The sequence below is a fragment of the Vanessa cardui genome, chromosome 26, assembly GCF_905220365.1.
Source record: "Vanessa cardui chromosome 26, ilVanCard2.1, whole genome shotgun sequence".
Lineage (NCBI taxonomy): Eukaryota > Metazoa > Arthropoda > Insecta > Lepidoptera > Nymphalidae > Vanessa > Vanessa cardui.
This window is the reverse complement of record NC_061148.1, coordinates 6,843,781-6,866,039: the sequence shown is the minus strand read 5'-3', so window position 1 is coordinate 6,866,039 and position 22,259 is coordinate 6,843,781. Positions and strand designations below refer to the sequence as shown.

General features: G+C 35.3%; 1 protein-coding gene across 1 annotated transcript in view; it reads left to right on the top strand.

The window, feature by feature from the left end:
• The window catches only part of LOC124540666 (nephrin-like), a 119,032-nt gene that overhangs the window by 86,821 nt on the left and 9,952 nt on the right, over nt 1-22,259 (top strand). Inside the window, exons 7-12 of the mRNA XM_047118333.1 lie at nt 531-652; nt 984-1,041; nt 13,184-13,335; nt 17,365-17,509; nt 18,340-18,470; nt 19,645-19,798. Of these exons, the coding sequence (XP_046974289.1) occupies nt 531-652; nt 984-1,041; nt 13,184-13,335; nt 17,365-17,509; nt 18,340-18,470; nt 19,645-19,798 (762 nt within the window). The remainder of the gene's footprint in view (nt 1-530; nt 653-983; nt 1,042-13,183; nt 13,336-17,364; nt 17,510-18,339; nt 18,471-19,644; nt 19,799-22,259) is intronic.

The following is a 22,259-nucleotide window of genomic DNA, read 5'->3' as shown; positions in this document are numbered from 1 at the left end:
AACTTAAAATTTGCATAGTCTGAAACTAGGAGTTGTTTAGTTCCATAATTACTTTAACGCAATAAGCATTTCATCCAGTTATATATGTATCATTTCTGACATTAGTTTTTAATATTATCATCGCCATCATCTTTCTTGGTGGTAGGGCTCTGTGCAAGCCCGTCTGGTTAGGTACCACCCACTCACCATTCTACCGCCAAATAACAGTACTCAGTATTGTTGTGTTCCGGTTTGAAGGGTGAGTGAGCCAGTGTAACTACAGGTACATGGGACATAACATCTTAGTTCCCAAGGTTGGTGGCACATTTACGATGGAAGGAATAGTTAATATTTCTTACAGCGTCATTGTCTATGGGTGATGGTGACCACTTACCATCAGGTGGCCCATATGCTTGTCCGCCAACCTATTCCATAAAAACAAAACATCATTATCAGCCTGATCTTCTCCACTGCTGGACATAGGCCTCTCCAAGTACACGTCACTGTTAATATTATAATGAATATTATTTTAAAATAAACTTTTTGGTTAGGTCGTCCATCAGCAAGGGTTTCCTGGTGGAAGTCGCACGCACTGCTCGCCAACTCGGAGGCGCGAGCCACCGTCTCCTTCACACTGCGGCGAGCTGACTACGGAACTGAAGTCACTTGTCAGGTTGTGATTTACATTTTTTTTAGTTCAGTTCAACCCGAGACAGCAAATGCATGTTAATCGACGTGTCAAATTGAGGGTTATATCAGGTCATATAATATTACAAGTTATTACGTTTGTGTTAAGATCATATTCACATAAGAAATAAATAATTATAATTTGGGATAGAGTACTTAATTCAGAGGTAGGAATTACGATTTTTCTGATGCTGCATCTAAGTTCTGTCGTATAATAACAAATTTGGTGACAACCAACACCCTAAAACCTTTGCTTTCAAAAGAACTTATGAAAAAACATTTGTATGTGGATTTAATACTTTTTTGTTTTCAAACAGGCCGTGACAGACCCCACCCTAACGCCGCTGTCTGAAACACTGACGATCAACGTTAACCGTGAGTTCATTACATTTAACTACCTTATGTTATAAGTTATGTTATGAAATCCTTGAAGAAGAAGGATGAAAGGGGATGTAGCAGAGATGAGGATGTTGATTGTGTTGAGTGTGGGATAGACTAAGAAACGAGTAAGCAAGAAAAGATACCCTTTGTTTGTGATAGGGATTCAGGGATGATTCCCTTGACTGATTTCCATCAAACAACCATTTTGAATAAAGTTTAAATAGCTCTGCACTAGATATTACCGCAGGTGAGAGATCAGTCGTAAGACCAAAGTCCTCTGAGGAACGAAAGTGCAAACACTGACATTTTCCAAACTCCCGCCAGCTATTGAGAATTGCTTGGGTTAGAAGTTAAATGCCATCTCCTTCTTTCGAATGTGAAATCATCGATGACAGAAAGAGATAGCAGTATTTAACTAAACACCCTCTAAAGAACGTAAAAGAAAGAAAATGCATTACCCTTTTTAGTTTCGCAGTGCCCGATATAAACTTATCCATTTAAACTCGCCGTGGAGCGTACCTTTTTACCAAACTTTCGAGAATTTTCGCGCAAACAAAGTCGGGCGTAAAGGATTAAATGATACAAGAATAGAAAACGAAATTTTGTATAGTGATTAATCTTGTTTTGTTCAAAATGTAAGACGGATCCTTAACAATGAGATTTATCATAATACAAACGGGATTTCGTCTTAATAATTCAGCAAATTACACAAAAGTGCCTATTTGTTTGATGGACTGGATTTTCACTATTTTATAGATCTAGTAAATAGGACTTGGATGAAACTGTCTCGTTGGTATTTTGGATAGTTTATAAAAATATCTTGGATTTAAAAATTGGATTGAGACGAATAGATAGAGGCCAGTAGTAAGGCTTAGGAAATTGGCAACGATACACTCAAGTATTATGGAAAGCACGTAAATACGTTGATCCAGTGCCTGATCGATACAGTTCTTTTGATGCAGCACACACTGGTGCTTACGTTTTAGTTATAGTACTTCTCATACTAAATCGTAATCTTGGTGGAGTATCCCAAAGGCTGTCTCAGACTTTAAGTATAAGGAATTGCTGATAAGTATGATACATCTACAAGTGGCAAAATACGGGCGTCAAATTTTGCCAAATGATTACATTATTCATACTTTAAAATTGAGGTATTGTGTGAGAAAAAAGTGTCCACAGCATACAAAACTGAATTATTATAAGGTAATATGCGACTTTGACGATACAATACACAAATACCATACACCATAAGACGTCGCAAGAATCAAAATGGGTTATCATCGTAAGTCATTTGTGGACATTTCACAGTGAGTTACGAAGCTAATTCTTACAGAATCGTACTGTTGTTGAACAAAAGTATTTTCAAGTATGAACTTCAAATGGCTTCTTTATAATTAATTAACACAAAAAAGTATGGAAGTATATTTTTTTCTACTTATTATATCTCGCGTGTGGCTTATATTGAAAGAAATCACATAAATTTATACTTTTTATTCCAGTCTCTATTCCTTATATACAACCGAATTGCTTTAATGGTTGGAAATAGTGAACTAAGTTAAATTTATGTTTGAAATTCACTTCGTCTCAGTAGAGAAGTAAACATTGTGTAAAAATGCCTCGAGTCTTATAAAATTCTACATGTGTATTTCAACTTCTTTAGAGCAGCTCTTTTTAGCTTCAAGCCTTTTCTTAAAAATGAGAAAAGGGCATTTCCTATCAGTACAATATTAAATGCCTATCAAAGATTTCGGTATATTTGAAGTCTTTCCAAATACAAGTCAGTAAAATAATGTAAATTCTCACAAATTTACTGAGTATGTACTTTAATAGTTACTAATTTGTATTGCGTGTTATTTTTCTGGCATAATGTTCCAGCCTTAGGGAATTCGATGTGCCCCACAAATTTTGCCACGTACTTCCCGCTCGCTTCAGCAATGTGACGTAAAATAATTATAGTGTCAACATATGTATTATAATTATTTTAGTTACTCTTAGAATGTTGACACTGGAATGACAGACGTTGAATATATTTGCATGAAGTTCCATTGAGCTAACATGTTATTTCCATTAATATACAAGCTATAGGTTCAAATGTTAATTCAAGTTATTTTAAAATATTAGTTATTGATTTCATTGTATTTTCAATTATAATTGCCAATAAGGGAAGTTCCGTCGATCATAAGGCGTCACGACGAAATGGTTTAAGTTTAATTTTTTGTTATTTTAGTAATTAAAAGTCAACCCTGAGATTTGAACATTAAGATACATTTTTCAACGAATATATATATTATATATATTTTATTATATATATTTAGTCTAAATCTGATGAGTTTTATGAAAGCTTGCAATTATTTTTCAAAAGCAAAAAGGTCTTAAAGACCACAAGTCTATCCCAGTTAAAATTTTTATGCGTCATAAACTGTTTTTAAAATGCCATTAAAAGTAAGTTTGGGCGAACGCGATTGCGATATTTAAAGACCATTTCGAAGTAACTTTCGTGCTAAGGCCGACGTAGGATTGGGTAAAGATGTACTTTTATGGGTCATTATCTTACTGAGTGTAAGAAACCAGTTTCGTCTCCTATTGTAGCGTCAATGCTAAATGATATAATTTATCACAATAACAACAACAGTCTGTAAATATTCCACTGCTGGGCTAAGGCCCCTTTTTGAGGAGAAGGTTTGGAACATATTCCAACACGCTGTTCCAATGCGGGTTGGTGAAATACACATGTGGCAAAATCTCTATGAAATTAGACAATTCCTCACGATGAGCACGAGATGAATTATAAACACAAATTAAGCACATATATATATAGTGGTGCTTACCTGGGTTTGAACCCGCAATCATCGGTTAAGATGCAAGGATTCTAACCACTGGGCTATTTCGGCTCCTTTAGCATAGCAGAGACGTCAAAATCATGTTCGATTCTGACTATTATCGTAATCATTGAATAGGGGTTTACATAATTTTAGCGTTGTCACCTATCTGTGTAAATCCTTTGGGTACGCCACGGTAGCATACGCAAGTGATCGTGTAACGGCCGCTGATAGGGTTCAGTAGGTACTCCAGTATACTAGGGTGCACTAGATCGTCTCCCACTTCACTTATAAGGGATACGCGTAATGCGTTATCCCAGTGAGAATAAAAAGAAAAGCTACCACCAAGTAGGTACCCCTCGTCAGTTATTCCACCGCCAAAGAGTAATACATGGTATGTTGTGATTCGAAAGAGTAGCTGTTGATAGTTACGTGTATCTACAGGCATAAGGAACATGATCTTAGTAACATCTTAGTGTAAGGAATACAACGACAACAAACAGGTTGTTATGTTAGTTCTTATGTTTGGAGGTGACCACTTACCACCAAGTGCCCCACCCGACCACTGTTACAATTATATAAGTTAAATAACCTATACCAATTATCATAAAAAAATGCAGAGAAAACAATGTTTATTTATAGGATGTTCTCCGAAATTACTGTTTCAATTAAAAAAAACCTGGTACTTAATTTTTTAATATCTAGGTATCTAAGATAATAAATTGCTCCCGTGCAAATCCGGGGCGCAGTGCTAGTTTAATATAAAGCTAATTGTATCCTGGGGACGTATAGATGGACAATTTTATTTATTCGCGAAGATAAACAGGGATAGCAGTAAATCACGAGGCCACTGCGTACAGACGGACAGATAAGGTACACATTTTATGTGTGGTTCTGTAGTTACAGCTGGGATTAGCGTTTATCGCGGCTAATTCTAAGCATTTGTTTTTCTCAAAACACCCACTGTGGTGTAGTCGTGAATTATTGCCAATCATTGCGGGTTCAATCTTCAAAGACACGTAAAGTAAAAAAAGTTAAGTAACAGCCTGTAAATTACCCACTGCTGGGTTAAGGCCTCCTCTTCCATTAAGGAGAGGGTTTGGAACATATTCCACCACGCTGTTCCAATGCGGCTTGGTGGAATGCATATGTGGCAGAATTTCGATGTAATTCGACACATGCAGGTTTCCTGGTGCTTGTCTGGGGTTGAACCCGAAATCATCGATTAAGATGCACGCATTCTAACCATTGGACCATCTCAGCTCCAAAGACACGTATTCACTAATTAAACACACATATGCCCTGGCTTCGTGTACAATGCTTATACTAAATATACTACAGAATTTTTCTTGATTTTTTACTATATTTTTCTTATATTATATACAAAAACCTTCCTCTAGAATAGGGACAGAAAGCGGTTTGCGGCTAGCGACTTTGTTTTATACTATGTACTGATAATGATAATGTTTTTTTTAGCTTGCATTATGTGTGTGGGTGATGGAAATAATCGCGAGGAAACTTACATGTGACTCGAGTGTCTTTATATAATTAAAATATACTTACAGTCTTGTCATAAAAATATTTTGATATAATTATTTTTCATACTAGCTATCAAACCTGACTTCACAATGATTGAATACATGTAAAACTTTCATTTGTCAAATTCTAATTACTGGGAGTTTAATGAGCCTTATTTTCTTGTGCTTAATTATATATGTGCTTAAATTGTGTTTTATAATTCACCTCGTGCTTGGCGGTGAAGGAAAACATCGTGAGAAAACCTGCATGTATGTAATTTCATCGAAATGCTGCCATATGTGCATTCCACCCCTCATTGTCTGCCACATGCTCCAAACCTTCTCCTTAATGAGAGAGGAGGACTTAGCCCAGCAGTGGGTAATTTACAGGCTATCACTATACTTTACTATTTTCTTGACAAACGCATTACACGTGTTCCCCACGTGGGGTATGTGAGACTCGTTGATGCCTAGGGATGCGCTGGAACACCAACTAAAAAACCAGCGGTAACCTCTCCGCCTTTTTAGTGGGCGCCACAGGATCGCCTCCGCTGTTATTGTGGTGTTCACGGCCCCGCACAAAACAACTTCCAAAAAGTTTCATCATAATCGACCGAATGGTTTATGGCTTAGCGTACAAACGTACAAATAATCATTATTATATGTATATTAAAATTAAAGTTCGTTACATTAAACTCAAAAGTCTTGACGTGAAATGATTATAAATTGAATTATAATGAGCGATGCGAAAATGAATCCATTAAGTTTAATTGAATTTCTATAAATGTACATAGCGTTATAAAAAAACGGGTTTTTATGTAAAGGAATCGAGGTTATTGTATCGAAGATGATTAATATTATAAAGAACTAGTTTTGCACGCGACTTCATGCGCTTTTGAATTTAACAAAAAAAAAATATTTGTAGCCTAAGTTACTGCTTATTATATCAGCAATATGCCAGTGAATGTCCCATCAAAATAGGTTCAGCCGTTATAGAGACTAGCTGGAACAAACAGACAGACAGACGGACCAAAATTTTGGTTTATGAGTCATGTGCATTTTTTTTAATACAAACAGACACTCCAATTTTATAAGATATAGTTAATTTAATAAAAAAGTTTCTTAGAATCAAAAGGTCATACATTAGCTTTATTATTTTAATCAAAACGATCTTTATTCAAGTAAGCTCATAAAGTTTATTTTAATTTGTCACTACACACTGAGAATTATTGCATTAAAAGTAAAGTTACGATCAGTTTGAAATGTACTATAGATTAGTCAAAGTTATTTGTTTGATACTCTTCTCCCATAGATAAATTTAACATATAGCCTTTAATCTTTTTTCAAGAAATATGGGTAAATGTGCCACCTGATGGTAAGCGATAACCACTGCCTACAGACATTAGCGGCATTTGAAATTTTAATTATTCCTTACTTCATCAATGCACTACCAATCATTGCAACTGATGTCCCTTGTGCCTATAATTACACTGACTCACTCACTCACCCATCACACTCTAAAACAACAACTCAAAGTATCGAACAACTTGGTGGTGCAATATATTATGAACAGCTGGCACCCAGATGAACTTTCACAAAACCCTTATAAGCAAATATATACTTAGTAATGAGCATCTATTATCAACCTTTATTTTAACGTATTTTAAATAGTCGTTGCCCGTGGCTTCGCTTGCGTTTTAGAGGTAATCAAGTACCTTGGATTCCAAGTTTGCGTCACACCAAATTTCATCATTTGAAAAAAAAATATTGAAGATGGCCTAGTGGTTAGAATGCGAGCATCTTAAACGATTATTGACGGTTCAAACCCAGACAAGCACCATTATATATATGCTTAATTTGTGTTTATAATTCATCTCGTGCTCGGCGGTTCGGAATATGCTCCAAACCCTCTCCTTAATGGAAGAGGAGGCCTTATCCCAGCAGTGAAAATTTACAGGCTGTTACTTTACGTTTTACTTTAATTTTTATCAAATTCGGTTCATTGGTTTGGTTGTAAAAGAGCATCAGACAGACAGACAGTTACTTTCACATTTATAATATTAAGTATAGATTACTAAACCAAGTTAAAATAACTGTAGAACCTTTTTATGGAAACGAATACCATTCCCGAGCAAGAATGTATTGACTTTGCGAAGTTGGAAACTATGTGTTAAAAGCTCACCTTTACACAAGCACAACTTTTTAATGAGTAGTCAAATAGTTTCTTTAATCTAGACCAATATATGGGTTAGGTATTTCTGCGTGCATATCTAAAAATAAATACTTAAACAATGAACGTACAAAAAAAATTGTTTACGAAGTTGCAACTTGTTTTAACAGATGTGATGAGTGTTATTTTAAGATGTTGTTGACTATATTTGAATTTAAAAAAGTAAAAGGTCTTTGGAAAAGAAAATTTCTTTAAAAATAAATTTCATCACAAACACAAACAAAAACTCTCTCTCTCTCTCTCTCTCTCACACACACACACACACACACACACACACACACACACACACACACACACAAACAAAAACTCACACACACATACGATCCTACGAGATATTACACAGACAAGTTCGTGTCGTTTTCCACCACTAAGGTTTGTAGATATATTATTCTGAAGTATTAGACAGAAAATTGCTTAATATATCAACTATACCCGAAAACCCGACCTATATAATATATTAAACTTTAAATCACAAAATGTTATCACCCTGGTGAAATAGCCTATACGACGCTTATTCAAACAATAATTACGAGATGCGTTGCTTTTTGGGGCACCATCGACCTGCGACCCAACTTAATACAAATAGGCTCTTGTGAGCACTTGAGTCTACAAACACGACGATAAGTTACGTTAGGTTAATTCGAAAAAGTTTATAACAATCAAATCAAAACAATTTTATTCGGAAAGCAGTCTCTAGCGAGAAGAAACGGCAAGAAACTCGCATAGTTGCTCCTTTCAAATAAACAGATTTACAATTCTAGCCTCACTCCAGGCTTTTTGTTCTTAACATTACTCTTTTAATGAATAATATGATATACATATTATAAATTATTCATTAATTTAGTCTTAATAAACTTTTTAATTTTTGTAAACGATTATATTTCCCGGCATTTTATTATCTATATTTGTAGACTTCGTGAAAACATTTATTTTTATTCTATAGGTAGCTGGATGAGCAAATGGGCCATCTGGTGGTAAGTGGGCAGCACTCAAACACTGGAGTTGTAAAAGATATTGATCATTATTTACATCGCTAATGCTCCTAAAAATTTAGGCACTTGGTATGTCCCTTGTGCCTATTATTAGTCGCTCGTCAACTTAAAACCGGAACAGATCAGATGATCAGTGGGTAATACCTACCCAAACTTGCATAAAGTCCTACAACTAAATAAAATTATGAGATTATACCCACAGACAGATCTATAGGCGAGTAAAATCTTGATATATACATAATTTCAACCAATTTCACCGTCCATCGCCCGATCTCGCCTTTTGTACAATGGCGGCGGTTATAAAATGAAATAAAAAGCGTGACACCGTCAACTTCCTCACTCCTGATTGCTACTGAGAATTCTGAACGAGGTCAGGACATTTGAATATTTATTTCATAGGGTTAATGAACCTGATATCAAGCTTGTGGAAGCAGTTTTTCTTCCACAATAATAAATTCAAATAATTTATACTCATTTTTTTATGGAATAGGTTGGCGGACGTGCATATGGGCCACCTGATGGTAAGTGGTCACCATCACCCATAGACAATGACGCTATAAGAAATATTAACTATTCCTTAGATCGTCAATGTGCCACCAACCATGGGAACTGAGATTTTATGTCCCTTGTGCCTGTAGTTACACTGGCTCACTCACCCTTCAAACTGGAACACAACAATATTATGTGCTGTTGTTTAGCGGTAGAATATCTGATGAGTGGGTGGTACTATCAAGGCGGGTTTGCATAAAACCCTACCACGAAGTTATACACTCATACCAAGTTATGTTAAGCCGTGGCATGAAATTACATTTAAAGGTTTAAGATTTAAGTTCATTTCTTAAAGTAGTATCAGATCGTGATTAATTTTTTTCCGGATATAATAACAAAGCACCATATCCTCCAATTAAGAATATAAGTAGTAATTTCCTTGCTAATAAAAGAAGATTTATTTTTATGGCAACATGCCTTATACCTTACGGCAATATTTGTCGAAGATATAATTATGATAACATTATACCTTCTTGATATAAAAGTAAAACAATAATTGGCCATATTTGTCATCTCAAACGAAATGCCTCTACTAAATAATCCCGAAGGAGGTAATCGATGATTACCCTTAGGGCGTTTTTTACTGTCCCTCGGAGTTTAACGTATTATCCTGTAAGAAAGGGTGGGCATATATTGCTTATTATCATTTGCATTTTATGAGGGTATAATATAATAATAACATACAACATTAACAGTCTGTAATTTTCCCACTGCCGGGAAAAACCTTCTACCACGCTGCTCAAATGCGGCTTGGTGAATACACATGTGGCAGCATTTCGTTGAAATGAGACACATGCGTTTTCTTACGTTTTCCTTTAACGTCAAGTACGAGATGAATTACAAACACAAATTTAATATGTGATTTAATTTATTTAATTATGAAAATTCACTTGTTCTTACCTGGGTTTGAATCCGCAATCATCGGTTAATTTGCACTTGTCCCAACCACAGGGCCAGCTGAGCTCTTTTTTATTATATTATTATATTTTCATACTGCGTCAGTAATTATTGTCCAAGGCTTCCAAAAGTCGGGAAAAATTATGTTCTAGTTGAATCATAAGAGTAGTTTTTAGAAACAAAAATAGATTAGTCATTGCGATGAACCGTACCGTTTCATAAAAAAAAAAAAACGTAATCATGACTTACAACCGGACTTACCTTAGCCTTGAAAATGTTCAAACTGACGAAATGGGCATCAGTTCTCAATGAGTTTCTTAGCTCGATTAGAAAGGTTTAACAAAAATACCCGTAGTGAAAAGTAGAGAAAGAGCATTTCCACTATTACCGGAAATATTCGGCATTTTGATCACTCGATTGTAAATCACCCCATTCAAGAAGTGTCCGCTGAATGCCGATTTAGCAAAATTACACCAGACTCGGCGATGCCATTGGTTCTCATCAAGTTCATACGATGCCCATATTTCCACCTTAGTTCTTTAACCCGCCATTCATATAAAAGGCGTTACACGGAATAACTAAGAAAGATGACGCAGATAGTCCAGTGGTTAGAACGCGTGCATCTTAAACGATGATTGCGGGTTCAAACCCAGGCAAGCACCACTGGATTTTCATGTGCTTAATTTGTGTTTATAATTCATCTCACACTCGGTGGCTACGGAAAACATCGTGAGGAAAACTTGAAAAAAAATATTTTGGTTTTTATTTGATTTAATAAAAATAAGTCGATTTGAAAACTATTTGTATGGCTTTGAAAAATAATAACAGATCAGCGCCAAAGTAGAAGTATAAAATGGCGGTCACCAATTTAATATAAATAGAAAATTTCAGTCAATTGGATTTAACTTTAACCTCAATATTATCAGATTTAAAAAAATTAACAAACAGTAAATAATATTCTGTTTACTGGTGTTTTCATCGCGTTTATTTAAAAGATATTTTTTTGGGTTTCGAAACATAGGACAGGTTTTGCTTTCATTTCATTTCATTGTAAACAGCAAGTCAGTCATCTACATTTGGCGCCAAAATGACGTAACTTCATATAAATGAATTATTAATTATCAAATAGACTCGAAAACAATTAACTTTAATTATGTTTACGTTATTCACTTTTTTTCTTATACAGCCGTATTGCCGCTCTCTATTCGGCCAGTAACATTTTTCCGCTCTCCAAAATTAATTCTTTGTTAAGTCGTAACCATTGAGGAAATTGCAATTAGGAATTCTTTCTGTTTTCTGTACATCTACGACTGGAGCTCTTCAAAATGAGACCATAGTCATTTTTTTATGTGCAGCGATCGTCTCATAACCGCTGTGACAAAAATTGACTAACGCTTTTAATATATAAGGTTGTATGAGGTGCTTGGTCTGTTAAAAAATATTTTCTTATAAAAAAACTATTGTAACATTGCAGCATAAAAATAGTAGTAGAAAACAAAAAAAAAATTGAGCGCAGAAGCACTTTTAAATATAAATTCTAAAAAAAAATAACAACGAAAATAGGTTTTATTAAACACGGTTCATATCTGTTATATCTATACTTCAACAAGGTCAAAGGTTAAGCTTCAATTAAAAACAATATCTGTATCAAAACAATTCAAAATGTAATCATGTCTGTGTGACGTCACTGCAGTGTCGCTTTAATTAAAGATATTTTTAAAATTTTTTATTTGGAAATATTTCTATAAAACATCGAAAAAAAATGAGAAAAATTAGATCTACGATCAAGCACAAATATTTCATAAACTATTGGAAAAATTCGAACCACACCGGAAGTAAATCCGTGCATATATTTTGTACTACGCGGGGATGGTCAGGAATTTGTCAGACCATGCATCCGCTGAAGTTGCCGGATGCACGCCAATCGGACGTCTGAAATTTTTCTTATCAGAATGTCGGAAGGCACGCGCGTACCACAAATTCTCTCAATACCCATCCGGTTAGGAAGATATATGATATCGTAAAAGATGATTCAATAAACATATGTAAATGTACGTATGGCTTTTAAGTCTGGGTCATGTCCATTTAGATATGTTCCACTCATTATATATCCTACCTACAAATAACAATATATAGTATTGTTGTATTCCAGTTTCAATAATAAATGAGCTACAGGCACCTGGGACATAAGTTCTTAGTTTCCAATTGGCACATTGGTGGTGTAATGTACGCTTACTATTTCTTACAGTGCCAATGTGTATGAGTGGCCACTCACCACTGGCAAATTCTTCAGTTAAATAATCTACTTTATGGCGAAATCGAGGTTATTGTATCGACGTTCTTGTTCGATGTTATTGTTTGTGCGTATGGAAAATATTAATGTTTTCATAAGAAAATGTGATTCTCATAACATTGTTACAAGGAACAAACCCAATCTTGTTACTCCTGTTACTAAACTGCATAGAGTCAGTAACTTTTGTGTAGGGCAATGTATACGCTTCTACAGCAGGATCCCAGATAGCGTTTAAAATGCTTCTGTTGTCAAATTTTAATAAATGTTCTGGAACGCTTTTGTGTGAAAGGTTACTATACAATTAGTGAGTTTATGTTTGATAGCACACCTTGGGAATGAAACGATCGCTATTTCGATTCATATACAATTATGTATCTTATTAATTTGACAAAAAACAGACCCGCTGATTTTCTTTCGCCGGTTGTACTCAGGCCGAACCGGTGGTAGTGTTTAATTTGACCATCAATAAGTAAACGTAATGCTTCTATGTTGCACAAAGGAATTTGAGTTTGAGTTTGACGATGATTAATATTATAAAGAACTAGCTCTGATCGTGACTTCGTGTGTTCATTGTTCGTTTAATTGTAGCCTAAGTTACTCCTTATGAGATCAGCTATCTGCTAGTGAAAGAAAAACACGTATCAAGACTATAGTGATTTTTATGAACCTACTCGAAAAAATTTTTATTTTTATTTTGTATTTGGGCGTGTGAAATCTGTTTAATGGTTATAAATATTGTTTTTAAGATAATTGTTTAATCGTGTGTAATCCATAAAAGTTTTACTACTTGTATCAGTAAATTTCATTCAAACAAAACGCTAAATATGAATCTTTTTCAGTTCGTCCGTTATGGGTGAGATTGTTAGGGGGTAAGCGACCCCTGGTGGCCGGACGACGAGCTGAGTTGGTGTGCCAAGCGGTCGGCGCGCGACCACCACCTAACATATCCTGGTGGAAAGGGGGCGTCAGGCTTACGAGTGTTAGAGCAACAGTAAGTTATTAATTTTAATTCAATGTATGTTATATTTAACTAGCGACCCGCCCCGGATTCGCACTGGTGGTGGTGGTTGCCTTTTTCCAACATGTTTTACAATTGTCATTCTATTTCAACTAATTTGCGCAAAAACCTTAACAAATTATATACCTAAACCTTCCTTATGAATCCCTCTGTACCACATGAAAATCCGTTTAGTACTTCTGGAGTTTAACGCAAACATACAGGCAGACAGACGCGACCGAGGGACTTTGTTTTATAATATATAATGATTAATATATAACCTACATACCTTACGATGTTTACACGAAATGAATTATAAACAAAACTTGCCTAGACGTAAAACCGTAATCTCGGTCATCTGGGCTCTTAAAACATACAAACATAAATCTATACTTCTATACTAATATTATAAATATGAAGTACCTCTGTATGTCTGTGTGTCTGTCTCTCTTTCACGACCAAATCAATGACTTGAATTTGATGAAAATTGATATTAAGCAAACTTGAACTTCAAGGTAAGACACAGGCTACTTTTTTGCTTTACACATGAAATCAGCCCCTTAAAACACGAGCGAACTCGCGCGCGCCAACTAGTATCCTATATATGTATGTACATACATACATATCCTTGTGTTGTATACCCTGCGTAGTTTCGACCACTCTCATCATTGTTCTCATTAAAATAATGGTACATGTGTTCCATTCTCTGAAATATTTCCAATATATTCGTGTGGCATGTTTACAGAATCCTCAGAAGTGTCCTATTTTAGTTTCTATTTCTTTGATACTTTCGACCTATTCTAGTTCATGTTGAAGATTGAAATTTTCAAATTCCACGTAGCTTTAAATGTCAAATAAAATCTAATTAATTTCATTCAAGTTAACTTCACAATAAAGCGTTTTTGAATAGTCGATAATTAAATACTACCACCATTTCGGAAAGCAGCCTCTAGCGAGAAGAAACGGCAAGACACGCGCATAGTTGTTCTTTTACAATAATTAGTGTCCAGTGATGGAACCCGAGCCTAAATGGAGGCGGTTTTTCCAAAAAGATTTTTTTAATGATGAATAATAGGTAAGATTTATTAAGTATTATTTAGTCATAATAAACTTTTAAAATTTGTAAATGGTAAATTGTTTTGTCTCATTATATTTTCCGTATCATACACAGTTACTGACTATAGTAAATACATTTTTATAGTTATGAATGTTTTTTGTCTCATATTGTAATATGAAGTACGAAAGAGAGGAAAAATTAAAGGTGTTACTTCCAGAAGTCTGTAACTATACCAATTTTGTGCATAGCGTATTGTTGGTATGTGGTGGTGTGCCTTGAATAGAGACTGTATTTCAACTATATATTTAACGTTGCCGATTCATAAATTTAAATCATTTGTTTTAAAAAAGCAATTATAAATAAGGCACATTATTCAACACAATATTATATAAATGATAGAAAAGCGTGGTATTTAACTTTTTTTATGATATAGTTTGGCGGACGAGCATATGGGCCACCTGATGGTAAGTAGTCACCATCACCCATAGACAATGACACTGTAAGAAATATTACAATTTCTTACATCGTCAATGTGCCACCAACCTTGGGAACTAAGATGCTAGGACCCTTTTGCCTGTAGTTACACTGGCTCAATCACCATTAAAACCGGAACACAACAATACTGCGTACAGTTATTTGGCGCTAGAATAACTGATGAATGGGTGGTACCTACCCAGACGGGCTTGCCCCACCACCAAGGAACTGATATGATTTTGTGTTTAAAATGTTGGAAAAGATTAATTATTCAGTTCTTGCCCATTCTCCTCGATATAATCTATGTTTAGTACAGTTCTGTAAAATGGCCATTCAAAGGTGCTCGTTGAAACATACTAGAATCATAATATCTTTAATCGAATACCGAGTTAAAAAAAATGTTTTCGAGTCAAGAAATTTTCAGTAGTAGCCCGGAGTTGGCATGGCTGTGTTTGCAAGCCTCTGGCTTTTAAAGTATGTAAGGCCGTTAATCCTGCGGTGGATTAGTTTTCGGTCTTATCGTATTTACTGTACTGGACGAGATTATTCTAATTATAGAGTAATAGCGACCCGCACCAGCTTCGCACGGGTACTTGATATGTATCTAAGACGACCTCCGTGGTCGAGTAGTGTGTACACCGGTTTTCATGGGTACGCCACTTCGACTTCGGCTGAGTCAATGTAGATTATCATTAGTTTTCTATGTTGTCTTGGGTCTGGGTGTTTGTGGTACCGTTGTTACTTCTGATAACATAGCAAGATGTTGTCTCATATTTATTTAATGTTATTATTATCTATGTATTATGACCAAATAACATAAAATTATTATAATCCTATGTAGCCTATGTGTTATTTTGACATATATTACTGGAAAATTTCGTTGATATCCGTTCAGTAGTTTTTAGAGAAAGAGTAACAAACATACATCCATCCTCACTTTTGCATTTATAATATTGGTAGGATTTGGCTGGTTTCTCTTGAAAATGGTTGACATTGATCCGAAATACATTACTCGAAGGACATTGTCCTGTTTGCAATACTAAAGTCATTATCACAAAATATGTACACATCATCCTCCTTATCCCTATTTTATTTGGGGTCGGCGCAGCATGTCCTCTCCTTCCATACTTCTCTATCTGACGTCATCTCACAAGTAACATTCTTTCTTACCATATCTTTCACACAGTCCACCCATCGTTTCTTTGATCTTCCTTTAAAAAATATTTAAAAAACGTCTCCTTACTAATTTTTAGGTCTTTGAAGTGACAACTTCGTAAGGAAAGTAAACCGATTCGTTACGTAACGCGTTACGGCGCCAGTTTGTCTGGCTTCTCTTTACCTTATACATCCTTTGTTACAATTCTTGCATATGTACAATTGTATGTACATACACAACATTCTAATGAGATAAAAGATCTTATCCATAAAACCAAACCTTTTCTTACATTATCATATTATGATTCTCTAGTTAAACAAATTCAATTTGAAATAATTCAACTTACTTTCATCTCGAGACGTTTACGTACTTTGCATAAACGGCTCCGTCCTTTTCAACCGGATATAATGAAACTAATGAAAGAACGAGACAAATATATGTGACACAATTTACTCTTACATACGTATTAGTACCGTTGACATCTAAAATTAACGATATACATTTGCAATACAAATTTCCGATAATTTTCGCTTATAACATCATTTGCGTGTTGTTTTGTTATCGTTCGAAACAATTACTGCCGGTTCACTGTACATTAAAACTTTTGATTGCATTTCGTATTGAAATGACTTGTATAATTAGTCTCTTTCTTGATTCAATTTAACTCGAGAAAAATGTTTTTTTGTTATATTAAATTGTTATTTTTTTTTTAATTAATGTTTTTCTGTCGTTACAGACTTGTGAGTTTCTAATCATAATCTTGTAGGTTAATTAAAATATTATTTTTTTTAAATGGCAATATTTGCTTAGATAGTATAGTGGTTGAAAGATTGCTGTTACAAATCGGAGAAAGCTTTTTTATCATGTAATTAGGGGAAACAGAAAATATAGAAAATCTGATGGTAAGTAGTCAGTACTCGTAGATAATGGTGCTGTTATAATAGAAATATTAACCATTTCTTACATTACCAATAAGCCACCAACTTGGAATTTTTTGTGTCGTGTACAATCATTATCACTACGTACATAGTATAAAACAAAGTCGCTTACCACTGTCTTTCCTTATGTATGCTTAGATCTTTAAATTACGTAACGTATTTTGATGCAGTTTTTTTAATAGATAGAGTGATTTGTGAGGAAGGTTTTATATAATACAAGTATAATATAGTAAGGAAACAAGAAAAAATCTGTAGTATATTTAGTATTTAGTATCAGCATTGCACCCCTGTATAGCCTTTGACGGTCGCTAGTAAAATATAAAGTAATAGTACTATTACAATTTAAGTAATGAAACATGTACAAGCTGTTATTAATATTTTTCATTATGTTCTACCAGACATCTCCAGACAGGAATGTGACGAGTAGTACACTCAGCTTCGTGCCCAGTGTAGAGGATGCGGGGAGGGTGATCTCGTGCCGCGCCACCCAGGCGGGTCAACTACGCGCTGTTAGAGAGGATGGCTTCCAGCTTGAAATACAACGTAAGTGTTCTTTACTAAAACGTTTGAGATATATATTTCATTAACATTTGAAAAACCAATCTACAATCAGGACTAGCATATGGGCCATCTGATAATAAGTGGTCACCACCATAGACAATGGCATTATAAGAAATATTAACCGTTCCTTTCATCGCCAGTGCGATGCGATGCGAACCAACCTAGGGAATTAAGATGTTATGTCCATTGCGCCTGTTACACTGGCTCACTCACATTTCAAACCGGAACACAATAATAATTAGTACTGTTGTTTGAAGGTAGAATATTTGATGACTGGGTGGTACCTATCCAGATGGATTTGCACATAGCCCCCTCACCAAGAAAAGGTCAAACTCAACTCAAACTCAAATTCATTTATTCAATAAAGAAGCGTTACAATTAATTATTGATTGTCAAGTAAACACCACCACCGGTTCGGAAAATAATTTGACCTGAAAAGAACCAACGTAAGAAACTCAGTGGGTTTTATTTAGCCAATTTTATAATTTACAAATCAATATGAAAATGAATATTCACGAGACAATTGTTTCATTGCCAAGGTGTGCTTTCCTTTCGCACACAACAGGGACATTTTGAAGGCTTTCTGCAATCCTGTTGTAGAATCTATAAATTGCTCCACAAAAGAGTTACTTACTCTACGCAGTCGAGTCAAAAACAAGTCAGAAACAAGTTTGTGCTATTGTTGTTGTGATGTTTAGTGTTGTCTGCTTGACGGCAGAATAGTCATAATAATTAACAATTTTCAATTTAATAAAGTAATATCCAACAATAATTATATTGCAGGTTTAATGAAAACAATTTATTTTTCCTAGATTTGCCCGTGGTCAAGTTGGTGCTTGGTGCAAATTTGGACGCGTCGAAAGTGGTGGAAGGTTCCGATGTTTACTTGGATTGCATGGTCCGCGCCAATCCCTGGCACACACAAGTTTATTTCACGCATAATGTGAGTGCAGAAATTGAACCATCTTCTAGTATCAGCTGTGTGTGCGTAAATGTTAGATAAAAAAAATAAAGTAACAACCTGTAAATTTACCATTGGTGGGATGAAACCTCCACGATGTTATCTTCACCGCCGAGCACGAGATGAATTATAAACACAAATCAAGCACATATATATAGTGGTGCTTGCCTGGATTTGAACCCGCAAGCATCGGTTGATGCACATGTTCTAACCACTGCGCTATCTCAGCTCAATGTTAAATAGCGGGTTCTAATCAATTCAAAGGCGTCTGATTTTTATACGTCAAATGGGCCTATAGATATTGGTACTGTAATAACTATTTATTATTCTCCCTGCTTACCTTTGTTAACCTTGGAAACCAAGGTATTATGTCCCTTGTTATTATGTACCACTAAGATATTACGTCCACTGGCTCACTCACCACTAGAACACCATAATATTGGCTATTGCTGTTTGTCAGTAAAATATATGGAACCTATCCAAACGGGCTTACACAAAGCCATACCTTAACATTGTTCCATATATTTTAGGCTAACTTACTTATTTTTATTTACAATCCTCTTTGCTTTCATAATATCATATATATTTCTAACCCGATAGGTATTCAGCTAATTTAAATTCAATAACTCATCTCGTCTTCGGTGGTGTAGGAAAACATTACGTGAGGAAACCTTAACGTAAAATAAAAATACCAGCTGTTAAGGATTAACTTGAAACGTTCCCATTTCGTATGCAGTTTATTATATTACATAGCACTTAGTGCCCTATTTGAATAATTAATACGATTACAGTACAATCATAATTTAATTATTCTGTTAATGAACATGAAAGGCGAGATGGCGCAGTAGAACGCGTGCATCTTAACCGATGATTGCGAGTTCAAACCCAAACGCACCACTGAATATTCATGTGCTTAATTTGTGTTTATAATTCACCTCGTTCTCGGTGGTGAAGGAAAATATCGTGAGGATACCAGCCTGTATTGTTCAAGTTTCTTAGAAATTCTGCCACATATGAACTCCACCAACCCGCATTGGAACAAAGTGTTGGAATATGTTCGAAATCTACTCCTCAAAGGAAATTTACAGGCTGTTGTTGTTGTTAATGAACACATACCAATTGTCCAATACATTCGACGTTTCGATGTGTGTGTCAGGGTCAGACGGTCCGCGGTGGGCCTGGGATCGTGGTGGCCAATCAGAGCCTGGTACTGCAGCGCGTGTCGCGCCGGGCCGCGGGTGCTTATGTGTGCGTGGCTCGCAACGCGCTGGGGGAAGGCTCCAGCAAGGCTCTCGTGCTGGATGTCAAGTGTAAGTATCAATATAGAAGAAATTTCAAGGTTCATATGTGTGAGTGAGTTTTTTATTCCTCCTTAATTAAATGAGTAAACAAAGGTGAATGTACTTATATAAGGTATGATAGATTTCTTTCATCATCCCGATTTATAAAGGTTAAAAAATATCATCACAATATTGTTCTTTTAGTTAGGTTTTATTTTTAAATAGTATTACTCCACAGCTGGGCTAAAGCCTCCTCTTCCTTTTGAGAAGTTTTGGAGTTTATTCCACAACTGGATAATTCCACATTGGATACATTTGTGAAACAATTTCATTGATGTTAGACATGCAGGTTTCCTAGGTTTTTCTTAACTGTTAAGCATGAGAATTTAAGTACATGAAGTTCAGAGTTGACAGCCCTGATTTTAACTTGCAATCATTGGATGCACTCATTCTAGCCACTGAGCCATCACAGCTTACAGCTATTTTCAAATGCGGAAAATTAAAAAAAAAAACGTATTGTTTTTATTTACGAACTATAAAAACTATTCCCATAATACAACCATATTGAAATGGTTCTATTGCTGAAAGACGACAACGTATTTTCCTAACAGCACTAAATATAATCCGTACAGATTAAAAAGTAAACAAAAATACATAAACATCGGTCTATCTGAAGCTGCATAATCAAACAAAACTCCAACGGTTAGTTAAAAATTGTAATTCCAAATTCGAAAAACCGAAGAAAGTTTTCGAAAAAAGAATACCGTCTAAACCAGATACATAAAGCCGAGTTCACATTCACGTATCGTTCCTTTCGTCGTATTTACTTCCAAAATGCTTTTATTGCATCGTCGAAGTCAATGGCTGTTTACTTGTCGCTCGTGACAACTTCCCTTTACTCTTAGAGTGGCCTCATGTAAACCTAATATAACCCTGGTCGCACTTGAGTTCCCTTTGAGAGCTATTACATCTCTGTAAATGAAAGATTCTTTAGCTGTTCTTTTTTTAAATAAAACCTCTTTTGTTGAGATTTCAAGGTTGAATTTAAGGGTAAGGATACATGAATTTGCTTCAGTACAGTAACAGCCTGTAAATTTCCCACTGCTGGGCTAAGGCCTCCTCTCTCATTAAGGGGATTTTTTTATTAGTAACAGTAACAGTTACGGCCTGTAAATTTCCCACTGCTGGGCTAAGGCCTCCTCTCTCATTAAGGGGATTTTTTTATAGTAACAGTAACAGTTACGGCCTGTAAATTTCCCACTGCTGGGCTAAGGCCTCCTCTCTCATTAAGGGGATTTTTTTATTAGTAACAGTAACAGTTACGGCCTGTAAATTTCCCACTGCTGGGCTAATTCCTACTCTCTCATGGAGGAAAGGGTTTGGAACATATTCCACCATATTCCATTTCATATTAATTTTTGATTAGAATTTAATTATATTTGCGTATAATGATCCATTTACGCCTCCAAGCACCTGTGCTTAATTTCGTTATTGTATGTCTGTTCACGAATTTCTCGAAAACTAAAAGTCGTATTGAGATGATAATTTGTAATCCAAGGTACATTTCAACTTAGGAAAAAGTGTAAGTTCCACTAAAATCGGCCTAGTAGTTTCAAAAATATACATATATTCGGAAGTCGGTTTTTTTTTTATAAATTATTTCCAATTTTATTGAATCCAGTACGGTATTGAGCTGCAGTTGTATAGCCTAGCTATTATATATGCAGGCCAGTCAACATTCTCACTATAAAATACAAAATGCCGTATATGTTAGGTTGAATTATTGATTAATTTTATATTGGACAGAGCTGCACGTGTCGTGGATACGAAATGATTTTGTGATGCCAAAAAGTACGTATAGTACACAACTTAGATGTAGCATCGGCAAATTCAATAAAACCGATTACTGCCGATTTACATTAGTCGCTATAGATTCCCGCGTCAGTTCAACCCGAGAAAGCAAGTGCATGTAAATCGACGTGTCAAATTGACGAATATATCAGGTCATATGATTATTACACGCTATCACGTTAGTGTTAAGATCATATTCACATAATAATTAAATATTGATGATTTGGGATAGCGTAGTCAATACGGATGTGATCGGTTTTACGAATTTTGCCGATGCTACATCTAAGTTGTGTCATACTATACGTGTTCCAAATTCGAATATCATGTGAATCTATAAAGGTTTTATATCGTTCGAAAATTTATTAAATCATTAAAATATTTGATAATTATTACATATTGAGTAGTGTTCTCTTGAGCCGAGATGGCCCAATGATCAACCGATGATTGCGGGTTCAAACCCACTGAATATTCATGTCCTTAATTTGCATTTGAAAGAAAACATCGTAAGGAAACCTGCATGTGTTCTTCATAAAAATTCTGCCAGATGTGTATTCTACACCCGCATTGGAACAGCGTGATGGAATTCCTAACCTTCTCAAAAAGGAGAGAAGGCTTTAGTCCAGTTGTGGGAAATTTTAAG